At 44.9% G+C, this 12,969-nt stretch overlaps 1 protein-coding gene across 1 annotated transcript in view; it reads left to right on the forward strand.

Moving 5' to 3' along the window:
* The window catches only part of LOC143814896 (vang-like protein 1), a 234,770-nt gene that overhangs the window by 110,026 nt on the left and 111,775 nt on the right, over positions 1-12,969 (forward strand). The window contains exons 5-6 of the mRNA XM_077293567.1: positions 10,522-10,652; positions 10,824-10,941. Of these exons, the coding sequence (XP_077149682.1) occupies positions 10,522-10,652; positions 10,824-10,941 (249 nt within the window). The remainder of the gene's footprint in view (positions 1-10,521; positions 10,653-10,823; positions 10,942-12,969) is intronic.

Below are 12,969 nucleotides of genomic sequence, written 5' to 3' on the forward strand. Positions count from 1 at the left end.
GGTATCACTATCATCCCAAACTAGGACGGCTCCATGCCATGATCTTCACAGCAACGAAGTGCATCTAACATGGTGAGCTGACTTTTCCCATTCACCTCTTTTACTTGTAACCTCTCCTATGGACGCCAGCTCTCGACTACGCTCAGCCTGGGGCCCTAGCATCCTGCTACCGGCTTGGATACTGTTCCGTCTTTTCTGTTCTATTGACCAGCCCAGACCCTTTAGGTCCCTGACGAACTTTTGAACTTTAGCTCTTCCCTCCTCAGTCCTTAGGAATCTCAAAAGTGTAGGTCATGTCTACCTCCAGGCCCCGTTTGGTGGAACCAGCTTGCTCTGGAACTGCATCGCAAGCTTTAGCTTCCTCCTCTGCCAGCCAACTGGTCAGCTCCATGTCTTCGACACTTCTTTCTGCCAAGGGCGCCAACTCACAACCCACAAATGGCACAGACTCTTGAGGCCCGTCATGTCCCTGCCTTTTTTTGAGTGAAGTCCTCTCTGACTCATCATCCTCTTTCCCACTTGACACTGCCCATTTCCTAAGTCACACCTTATTGGTAGGGCCTTTTCCTTCCACTTCACTTTACAGCAATGGTCACTGTCCACTGTAGGCTGGCACTCTTGGTCCCACCATTCCATTCTGTAGGCATGCCATCCGAAAGTCTGGAAACTGTATTGCGTCCTTTTGATCTTTCTCCACCCATGGGGGGTGCGGTCTCCTTGCTGTTTTGCATCACTCACCAGCATTTTGAAGTTCTTGTTCGGAGCCACGCAGCAGTCGCCATCTTCCAAGCAACTCGAGTCTTCCCTGCACTGTGTTGCTCTTTCAGCTGCAAGACTCCATCCTGCCTACTATGCCAAGTGTAAAGTGGTACGGGGTGGTAGCCATGGGCGAGGCAGTTGTCTGTGGCCTTCCCACACATTACAGGAAAGTGGAAGTCCTGGCTGGGTGTGTGGACTTGTGCTATGAGGGTGCCATGTACGTGCAGGCCGCATGCAACCGATGTTGGTTCGCAGTTGAATGAGAGAGACCACCATTGAAAAATAAACTCTTTACTGAACGGTAACTTGACAAGGGTCATATACAAAGGATAGCAGGTACAAAGTTTTATGGATGTTTCCTTTACAGATACAAGCATTTTTCACACAGTATCCTTCAGCAGGGCTCTCTATGTCCGCTGTTTCTCCCTACTTCACCATAACCCATGCATCAAAGAAAATTACTGCCTAGACCAATGGCAAAAAACTTCCCAAAGACAAAAATACCATCAAATAATAGAACAAAGAAGTACTAAGCCATAAAATAATACAATTTTATTAGATCAAAAATATTAAAAAATACATTAGAACATTTTTTTTATAAACATGATTTTTAGTACCTAGTTGGAATTGCACTACACAAAAGAATACCACCATGCAAATGCAAAGTAATGCTCATGGAAAAAATATAGACATATAGAATGTTTAAAGGGAATATTTCAATTGGTCAAATAGTGGGCAGGGTTAATAGTTACACAAAAGGTAGCAGGAGCCAAAATACCAGGCTTCCCAACAGTATTATAACCCCAAATAAATACTAACATCTAAAAAAAATTACTTCTTTGTTCTATTATTTGATGGTATTTTCACCATAGCCCAGCTTTAACATCACACTGCTGATTAACGTGTCTCCTCTATTTGTTCTGTGATTCTGCATCCTATCTCTTTCACTACTGGTTGCCTGAAACTCTTGCTCAGAACCCTTCTTTAGTCCCCAGCTGTCATTTTTGTATTGGCCTGTTACCTTCCAGTGTTACAAGCTTGGGGTCTCATGGCTAGGTGTCCTCTCCCTTGGACCTTTGTGGAGACACAGGGAGTCAGCAGGCTCCCTGGTTCGCTAGGTGAAACCCCATGGACCAGGGCTCATCCCACCAAACTCCCATTCTCCTTTTAACGTGGGCGTAATACTACTCAGACAACACAGGGTGATGGTAAAACAGTGTGGCAATAATTTATTTAACCACAAAGCAGGCAAATAGCACATAGAACAGTCCCAGCAAAATACCCAAGATGGTGCAAAATTACAGAGTCTCACCCTTCCGCTGACTCGCCGGGATAAGAGCAATTGTGACTTTAAAGCTTCCAGGGCCGACTACCCCACCTGTGGCATGCACAGAGAGGAGGAAATGGCAAGCTTAGGAAGCTGACAGTCCATTAAGGTACAATGCCAGGTGACCAGAGGGTTACAACCTGGCCTCTCCAAACATCTCCATGGAGCCAGGTGACTGGTGGGTCCAAATCCTGACTAACCCAAATGTATCCATGGGTTCAGTGATGGTCAATAGAGCAGATCTGTATTCTTTCAGCCAGGGCCGCGGTCCCCTAAGCTGTCATCGTTTAAAATGCCAAATCTGTGTCCCTCATGATAGAGCCATGATCTGGCAGCTATCCTGTAGTGTATTCCTCGCTGTGATATTGTGAATAATTGTTCAATGACCCTGCTGTCTTGTACATATAGCAGACAATAAACTGTAGGAGATGATATAAGAGGTGAATAACAACCATTCATCAATTTACAAATATCAATTTATCCTACAAGAAGAGTCAACATTTCAGACTCTTGACCAACTGAAGAAAGAAACACATAAATTCAGAAGTCAGTGTAGAGACACAGGGTCAGTGGGTGCTCTCCTCCGCTGGCCCGGCTGCCTTTAGCAAGACTGCATGGACCTGGGCTCATACCACTGAACGCCTGCTGTCTCCCCATGGGCAGAACACTACTCAAACAATGTTGGGGGAGGATCTGAAGTGACCCTTCACGGTTGACCGAGTGATTTCCAAATTACTCCACAGGTCATTGCCGGCAACTGACAATGACCAGACGGAGACGTATCTCTGTTTAGGAGGATCAAAGGCAGATGTCTAACCCCCGTTTATAATATCACACTTTTTATAGTGTTAGCAGGTTATACTTCAGCCAATTAACATAAGAACATGCTCACAGTACTTGAGCTATAAGAATACAGAAAAACCGGAAACTACATATATGGCCGTGTCTACGTGGCATAGAAAAAAACATAACAGCTTGTGCGTCAAGGTCTTACACCCCTGGGTCTCATATCTTGTTCAGACTAGAACAATCTGGCTTTCATAATGGCTATGAACTTTGACCTAATTAAGTAACAGAATTTATCTCGTAAACAACAAGATGGAGTCACAAGCACAAAATGAAGCCTGCTTTACTCTCTTAGTTTTAGTCCTTCACAATAACCCCTAGATAAATTTTGTCAACTAATGTCCAGCATCTATACCAAGCTATAAGCTCGAGGGGTACGTTCACATGGCTGGTGCCATGTTACCAGCCATGGCTGTTGCGGCGTACCCATCCCCCTGTATGCTAGAATTTACGAATAACAATTGTTGATAACAGTAGTGGGGATCTTTTGAAGGTAGCCATGCGCTTGGCTTCAACATCTTCATCAGGTAACTTTGTGAAATCGGTGTAGAGAAGCGTAGGCTGCAGCCTCCCGCCCTTAGGAAAACCCATGATTGAGAATATTTTTCCTGCATTCCTGACAGATTTCTTTCCCCGTCTTTGAACCATAAGACTAACAGTATCCGATCCATCACACAAATCCAAACTCTTCTTTTTCTTCCACGGAAACATGATTTTCCTTTAGAACTAAATATCCTTACTTCAGTTGTGCACAGTACTGGAGCGGCCGTTCAGTCTGTTCCACCGGGTCTATCCCCCACTGGGATGGCCCAAAATTCCAACGCGGTACTCAGTGAAAGGAGGAGGGTGTCTTAGACTATCCCTCCGGACACCTCTGGATGTATATATATATTTATATATATATATATATATATATATTCCTGAGTTACATATTCTACCCAATCTTAGATCACCTCACCACGCCTGATTCTAACAGTGATCAGGATTTCAGGATATTCTGACTAAAATGAGAATTACAATCACCGGTCAATCTGGGGTGTCCGTCCCTTATGAGGTATGCTTCGAACACTGGGCCCCCAACGGAACTATACCTCTATATGATTCCACCCAAGAATCACCCAACCATCGGGGACAACCTCAGATCCTCTTTGCAGCAACAAACACAGGAAAACCACACCAAATGGTCAGTCTGAACAGTATAACTGCCAACTTACCGTGGTTGTCGTGGGGGATGATCATTCCCAATTTTCCAGTGCCTGTGTGCGGTCCGACGGTCCTTTGTCTTGTTGTCCTCCGAGGGGCAGAGGCGTCCCTATTTGGGGGCCCCACGTTGGGCACCAAGCTGTTAGGGGAGGATCTGAAGTGAACCTTCATGGTTGACCAAGTGATTTCCAAATTAATCCACAGGGCGTTGCCGGCAACTGAAAATGACCAGACGGAGACGTATCTCTGTTTGGGAGGATCAAAGGCAGATCTCTAACCCCCGTTTATTATGTCACACTTTTTATAGTGTTAGCAGATTATACTTCATGCAATTAACATAAGAACACGCTCACAGTACTTGACCTATAAGAATACAGAAAAACCGGAAACTACATATATGTCCGTGTCTACGTGGCATAGAAAAAAACATAACAGCTTGTGTGTCAAGGTCTTACACCCCCAAGTCTCATATCTTGTTCGGACTAGAACAGTCTGGCTTTTATAACGGCTATGAACTTTTACCTAATTAAGTAACAGAATGTATCTTGTAAACAACAAGATGGAGTCACAAGCACAAAATGAAGCCCGCTTTACTTTTTCTTAATTTTAGTCCTTCACAACAACACAGGTGTCATGATTCACACCGTGACTGTCACCCCTACGTCACGGATCGGGGTGACCTTAGGTTAACAGATGGCTATCACATGTGCAGGGTGGCTTATCTTAGTTATCCCTCCACTGCTAACAATGTGATGAAAACACACACAAGGTTATTGACCTATCGATTTACAGCAGGGGCTTATTTTAGTTATCCCACTGCTCTATGATATACCACGAACTGCAGGGATTTATGTATATCCCCCTTTACTTGCAGCTCTCTGGCGCCCCCCCCCTTACCCTCAGGTCAGACTAGGTACTGCACGTAGGGTAATTAGTCACCAGAAAGGCTGCCTGCTTTGTACTGGCTATTGGGCACGCTGTGGCGATGGCGATATAACTACTCCCACTCAGGCAGGAACAATAATTATCAACACCGCCATCGCTACAACGACTCCCAAATACACAGAACAATGTATGCTGCCACCAGCTTCGATTAAACAGGTCCGAAGCCAACCCAAAACAGTAGCGTAATTCCCTTCAGAAGACTTAGGGTACATTTTAGAGCAGGAAGAACGAAACTAGTAATTTAAATATTTTACTCCGAAAAAGAACAGGCAGTGTTTATAAAATTATTACAAGGATGTTACAATAAGTGACAATTGGAAGTATGTACAAAGTAATTATAAAATAACAGGGATTAGATGAGAAATTGACACGTACATGTGTTCAGATCATTTCAGGCAAAACCAGGCTAGTGGGCGGAGCTCCTAATATCCCAGTTCATCAGGGCTGGCAGTAAGAGCTCCTCAGGTAAGACTAACTGCTGGGTGCCTTGCAGAAAACTTATAAACTGCAGCCCTGTGACATCACTAACAGGACTGGTTTCCCCAGACTCTCCCCTCTCCTCAGACTTACCAAATTTAACACAAATTCTCATAATGCTCGTATCTTCGCTCCAGAACATGTCAGAATCACAGCACACCCCTCATTCCTCTTATTTTACAATTTTCTTTCTATTGGTACCAAATTCGGGCTTGTTGGGACGCCCGATTCCGGAGAAATCCGTACTCTGTACCCGTTGGGCTCAGAGGCTCGCGCTTACTGTGGCCGACAGATCCGCCGATGGAGATTCGCAAAATGGACTTATTATTTTCCTAGCCTAAATCGTTGGCCCAATATCTTATTATATTTGAACAAAGGACTTCCTGTCTTTAGAGAAATTCTATACCAGTTCTAGCTGATTCTAGATGGGAGGAGGGAGAGTGAGCAATGTAGGGAGATCAGCTTACAGCTCCAAGCGCAATAAAAATTCTTCTGGTAGGGACATGAGGGGTTTGGGATCTACACATACACATCTCAGAAACACAGAGAGAAGGGGGGTTTTAGCTCACAGCATGAGTGCTAACAGGCAAAGCTACAAAATCATATAACATTTCATACATTATCGTGACAACAGGGTGAGGGTAAAACAGCATGGCAATGCTTTATTGAACCACAACACCCAATAGCAAACAGAACTGTCTCAGCAAATACCCCCAAGATGGGGCAAGTTACAGAGTCTCACCCTTCCGCTGACACACAAGGCAACTAAAGTTCCCTAATCAAGATCCTGAAACAAAACGTAAGTTTTAATAATTTTCAAAGGAAACATGTTTAACATTGCAAGACTGATGTGTGTGAGCGCCACTAAAGTGGCTTAGTGACAAAAGTGCAAGTGCGTGTATGGCCTATTACGTATTGCACAACCCTTATGGCTTCAGCTATACAGGGGACATACACCAGTCATTAGCATATTTGAATAACAGAGAGATAGCTCAGTGTATCCCTTCAGGGTAAAATTTACCCCCCCAAATTCCTTCACTTAAAGCTATAGCGCCTCTATTGGGTGCGAGTGCAAATACAAATCAATAGGTCACGCCATCTATAATTATTATTTTGGTGGAGATTGAGGTCCACAGATTGGGTTGCCTTTTTTGTATATGCACAGAAATATAGCGGATTCTTATTTTACTAATTGTGATCAAAAATCAAGTCCGCAGGAGATCACTTTGTGACTCACTGACTATTGTGATATATGGATGATTTTATCACTCGGAGATCGTAGTCGGATCCACAGTACAATCACGACTTATAGTCAGTTCACAATTATTAGAGGATCACACAATCAGATCCTCCACCGACAGAAACTACTGTCCGTTATGGCTCTAGGATCAACCATGCAGATCCCCCTATATTCTTATTAGATCTATTAGTGCAATCATTCAGCTAGATCCACAGCTGGTAATCATCTATCCTCATAAGGATCATACATTCAGATCCATCTGGTTTAGTAGCACTACCCTGCTTTGTTCCTGTGCAGACTTATTGATTGTATTTAGGCTTCACTCATCACACATTGTTATGCTGGTTACAATCACGCAGCCATCAGCCTCCCCAACATGTTTCACCTTGCGGCTTCATCAGGGGTTGAGACTATAATGGGCTAGCCGGGCTACCATCAACCATTATATAACCTGGGTTATATAATAGTAAATACCCATTGGCTGTATATCCAGTATATATCCAACCAATTAAATCAGGCCTCTTAAGGTGACACTTCCCAAAAATCATGAAAATACCAAAAAAGACAAAACTGACGGAAGCAAAGTCACAAGTATTCAAAATCTAACAAATTTTATTCAGTATTGATAGAAACAATACAACAAGTGTTTCTGCCAAAAGAGAACAATTTAAACCATAACCATGCTGTGCACCAGGGGCTGGCGATCACGTCATGCCCCAAGTTAAACTCATATTATTAATTAGGATAGTAGATGCAATACATGACCTGCACGTGCAGTCCTGAAGGCCCCAACGCGCGTTTCGCGTCATACACATTCCCCCGGAAGAAGCAAGACGCGAAACGCGCGTTGGGGCCTTCAGGACTGCACGTGCAGGTCATGTATTGCATCTACTATCCTAATTAATAATATGAGTTTAACTTGGGGCATGACGTGATCGCCAGCCCCTGGTGCACAGCATGGTTATGGTTTAAATTGTTCTCTTTTGGCAGAAACACTAATAGGCTCACTAAGCACATAGCACTTTACTTTATGTTTATACATATTTTTTCTGGCACTGATCCAGGCATAATGTGGTAAGGGGTGATACCCCTACTAATAAGTGACATACAGTAAATAACCTGGGCTTAATTCTAACAGTAACAATACCTGCCTATAAATCGACTACCTATTTTTGTGCATTTTGGATGTGGTTGCTGCATGTAGCCCTGCACTTGCAGTTTCAGATGTATGTGTATTCCCCAGAGGACAGCACTAGACAATTGTTTTTATATATATGGTTAGCTATTGTTTCTATCAATACTGAATAAAATTTGTTAGATTTTGAATACTTGTGACTTTGCTTCCGTCAGTTTTGTCTTTTTTGGTATATCCAGTATATAGTAGGTAAAAGTATACGCTATATACCACATGTGCTGTATATTGAGGTACATACCGACTGGTTGTATATCCAGTATATAGTAGGTAAAGTATACGCTATGCAGCAAATGTGCTGCATATAGAGGTACTTGGCTACTTAACGGGGTAGTCACAGGAAAGCTTCTCCTTTAAATTTTCAAAACAGGCTTCATAAACCAGTGCAAACAAAAGAAACATACATATTCACTAAATAAATAAATGGCGCTATAGAAATGAATAATAATAATATTCAGTCTTCTTGCTATAAACCAAACAGCAGTCGGTATAGTCCTTATAACTGGGGGGTCGCCTGCACAGGATACAGGATTCAGCTGTTTACCAGGAGCCCAGCTCTGGAGGTCTGCCCCCGTCCAGAGTCCACAGATCAATAAGTAAGGGTACCGTCACACAGTGGCATTTTCATCGCTACGATGGTACGATTCGTGACGTTCTAGCGATATCGTTACGATATCGCAGTGTCTGACACGCAGCAGCGATCAGGGATCCTGCTGAGAATCGTACGTCGTAGCAGATCGTTTGGAACTTTCTTTCGTCGCTGGATCTCCCGCTGACATCGCTGGATCGTTGTGTGTGACAGCGATCCAGCGATGCGATCGCTTGTAACCAGGGTAAACATCGGGTTACTAAGCGCAGGGCCGCGCTTAGTAACCCGATGTTTACCGTGGTTACCAGCGTAAAAGTAAAAAAAACAAACCGTACATACTCACCATCTGATGTCCGTCAGGTCCCTGGCCGTCCGCTTCCCGCTCTGACTGTCTGCCGGCCGGAAAGTGAGAGCAGATCACAGCGGTGACGTTGGGTTACTAAGTGCGGCCCTGCGCTTAGTAACCCGATGTTTACCCTGGTTACCAGCGAACCTCGGCATCGTTGGTCGCTGGAGAGCGGTCTGTGTGACAGCTCCCCAGCGACCACACAACGACTTACCAACGATCACGGCCAGGTCGTATCGCTGGTCGTGATCGTTGGTAAATCGTATAGTGAGACGGTACCCTTAGTCTAAAGGCTTGATGTTAACCTCCTGGACTCCTCCCTAAGGTGGAGATATGGTGAACAGCTGTCCCACCCAACTGTTTAACTGTTCATAATAGACCTGGCACTGTCATGGCCAATTAACCTCTCTCAGCACATAACATGCTGGAGCAGAACGTCTGGCTTTATGTCACTGAAGCTAATAACCTCAGTGAAATATATCTCCTTTCACCACATTACCAGTGACCCTCTTACAACACTCACTGGCTGTATATCCATTATATAGTAGGTGTGAGGAGCTGGTCACTGACTTTTTTCAGCACGGGGCACCGCTACATCGATCTTATTGCTATGTTAGATATTTGCTTGCTCATCAGTTTAAGGGGCACATATCTCTCCTGGAAAATGTTCAGCCTCACGAATCAATGTTTCCACTCAATGACAGTAAGCAGCGGAAGACATGAGGGCTAAATTTCATGTGTACATAAAGTCTACATTAGCATTTCTGTCCTACATTTGGTGGTGGCATGTGTATCTTTGTTCCTCTCTGCAGACATGTTGGGCTTTTGGAACATTCTTCATTCTTTGAGCTAAAAGCAAATGTTGAAGGGAGAGGGTGTAAACACTTCTGCCCATCCAGGGGGTTTGATCCCAGTAGAGGGAGAACAATAGGCCACATGTTTAGTGAGACAGTTGGTACAGTGACCTCAAGAGGCGAGGATCTGTTGGTGAGGTCTTGGTTCCCCTGTATAGATGAGCTATGGAGATGGGTTGGGCTGGAGTTGTTTGATACACGTGCTACAGTCGTGATATCTATTGTCGCGATGTGAGGAACTATCTAAACGACTGTAGTTGACGGCTGGAGCTTGATACATGTGCTACGGTCATAATATCTATAGTCTGGATGTGAGGAACTTTCTTAAGGACTGTTGTTACCAGCTGGAGCTGCGGTAATGGTATGTAGCATGGACTGCGACCACAGACTATGGTGGCGGGAGATACAAAAGTTGTGGGCCAACCAAAAGTTGGGAACCTGTGGGTAATGTCTGGTATTGGGACAGCGAACTATTGGCCCCATGCTGGGATCTTGTGGACTGGGGACATTACATTGTGACCATGTACCCAGAATTGCTGTAAGACCATAAATATAAGGAATAATAAAAAGTTGCATTGTTAACCTGCCTAGGTAATTATTACATCTCACAACCTCAGATCCTCACAGAAGGTATTAGTATACGGTGTATATACCACTTGACTGTATATAGAGTTATATATCCGCTGGTTGTATATCCAGTATATAGTAGACATTAATAACTGGTATATATCATATATATTCAGCCTTCAACGTTCCGCGTTATTCGTGTTGGAGAATTATTACGCCGATTTCCCAGCTGTGACTTCCAGTTTTCCGCCGGTGAAGAGTCAGAGAAACGATCCACTTGTGGAGGGGAACATTCGCATTGTGGACGGTGAGTGCGGGTTCTCTCCCGTTTTCCTCTTTCTCCATCATATCCTCTCCTGGTTTCTGTCTGATCGGTCAGGAGACTTTGGATTCTTGATCATCACTGTATCGTCTGCCGGATTATGTCTAAATCGTTTCTATCCATAAAATAAACTATTTTCTGTTCTTCTTGCTGAAGGCTCGGAGGAGCAGAATGTGAGCCAATTGCAGGCCCTGATCCCACCATCAACCAATTACAAGGACAGATACTATGCAGACATCGATCAGGAGCGCAAGATTCGGAGGCGGCGAGCCAGGTAACACCAGGGATGATCTGGACCATGCTCCTGATACGTTCTACAGGCTGCCATATACACAGTTAGAGGTGGATACAGGGATATATCGTCTGCAGAACTCTAGATTATTTTCATAAACTTTACATACTTTTCTATATCACAGTCTAAAGCCAATAATGCTCTGCATTACTAATTCTTCCACACGCTGCTTTCACGAGGATACCGAGGGGCCTGAAGACCGTAATGTCTGGTTTCACAAACTCCTGCACTGATTAGAAGTACTTCACCATCGTACTAAACAGTGCAGTTTTTTTGCCTTGCTAGCAGTGCAAGGGTTAATCTGTTCAGTTGAAGCTCCTAGAGCTTTCCTACCTGGATTGTCTCAGCTGTTCCGTGCTGGCCACTCCCCTCTGTTATATATACTTGCCTCTGGCACTGAGGAATTGCCAGTTTTAGTTGATACAGCCTGTGTTTCATGGTTGGAGATAGTTTTTGGAGATTGTTCAGCAGATTGTTGCGTCCAGTTTTGTCTGTGTGCACATCTTCATCCTCTCCTATTTGGGTTCCCCTTCTTTTACTTCCCCTGTGTCCCACTCTGTGGTTTGGTGTGTGAATTTTGTATGGTTGGTATTTTCATTTATGCCTGTTCATCTTCCTTTGTTTGGTTTATGAGTTCCTATGTACTTCATCTTTCCTCTACTCAGGGTGGGGCAGGGGACAGATAAGGGTTGATATAGGAGCATAGCAAGGCAGGTGAACCTGGCATCTCCACCTTCAGGAGTAATCTGGGGAACAGGGATAGAATAAGGGGAAGTGATAATTGTGTACCGTTTCCTATATTACAGAAAGGAGTAGTCGTTGCTATTATACATTGTGATCTGGAGAGGGAGGTTGTAGAGGTTCAGGGGGATGCTCCTGCTGCCTGTCCATTTAGGTAAACTGTTTGTTTCTTTGAATCTCTGTCTTAAAGTTTTAAGCAAACATCATGATTCTGTCTTGGCAGGGCATCCTGGTAATAAACCACCATAGATCTCTTTATTCTGTGTTTTTGGTGGTCAGGGGTGCACCAGGATGTGTGGGAGTATGTAGCCGCCTGTAGTGTGTGTGCGCGTTCTAAGACCCCTCATACTTGTGTGGCACCCCAGGAGTTCGGGTACCACAGTAGTGCTGCCTTCCTCTCAGGGAGGGTAATGCTAAGCCTGGAACCAAGAGGGGTCTCTTTGGCAGGTTACCTCACTCACACACACACACACACACACACACACACACAACACCTTCTGAATCCAGGCCAGGAGGGGGAGCTCAAAACCCGGTTTTAGGGCAGCTTCCCTGAATAAAGATCCTGGTCTGGAGGAGGAGCTAATTTAGTCTGGAGAAGTCAGTGAAGGGAAAGGAGCACAGAGAGAGAATAGGGCTCGAGGAGGCTGCGAGTGGGCCTCCGAGGAGCCAGAGCGCAGAGACCGAGTACCGGGAGCCTGAGGCTCTGGGGAGCTGCAAGCCCCACAGCAGAACCAGAGGGCATAGGACTATATGTATACTGCCCGCATTAAGCCTGTGGCACAGCAGCATTCTGCAGCCTGGAGTCACCATGCAGAGACCCCAGAAGGAACAGCTCAAGCTGCCTATCATACAGGCACTGTCCCAGGACAGAAAAAGGATCAGGACCTTGTTAGGACACTTCAGGCAGCAAGGGACTTATAGCGAGCGCAAAGTGGAAGGCTTCCAACCTGACTTGCCAAGGGGATTTCACTTGGTTCCGGGCTACCTGGACTTCTTATGTACCTGTGGCCGGTACCCTGGACTGAGACCTGTTACAACTTCAGTAAACCAGGTAAAGACTGCAACGCTGTGTCCTTTACTCATTTACCGGCATACACCATCATTGCCATACACTGGGAGCCCTGGGGACCCTGCTTCAGCATCTGGCCACCATATCATCACCCCAGTGGACCCCTTTAAGCGGCGTTGGTCCCCACTGACCGAACATCGCAGGTGGCGTCATGACAAACTTTATTTAACAACCCCTTAAAAGACCATTCCCCTTTTTCA

Source organism: Ranitomeya variabilis, chromosome 3 (assembly GCF_051348905.1).
Source record: "Ranitomeya variabilis isolate aRanVar5 chromosome 3, aRanVar5.hap1, whole genome shotgun sequence".
Taxonomy (NCBI): Eukaryota; Metazoa; Chordata; class Amphibia; order Anura; family Dendrobatidae; genus Ranitomeya; species Ranitomeya variabilis.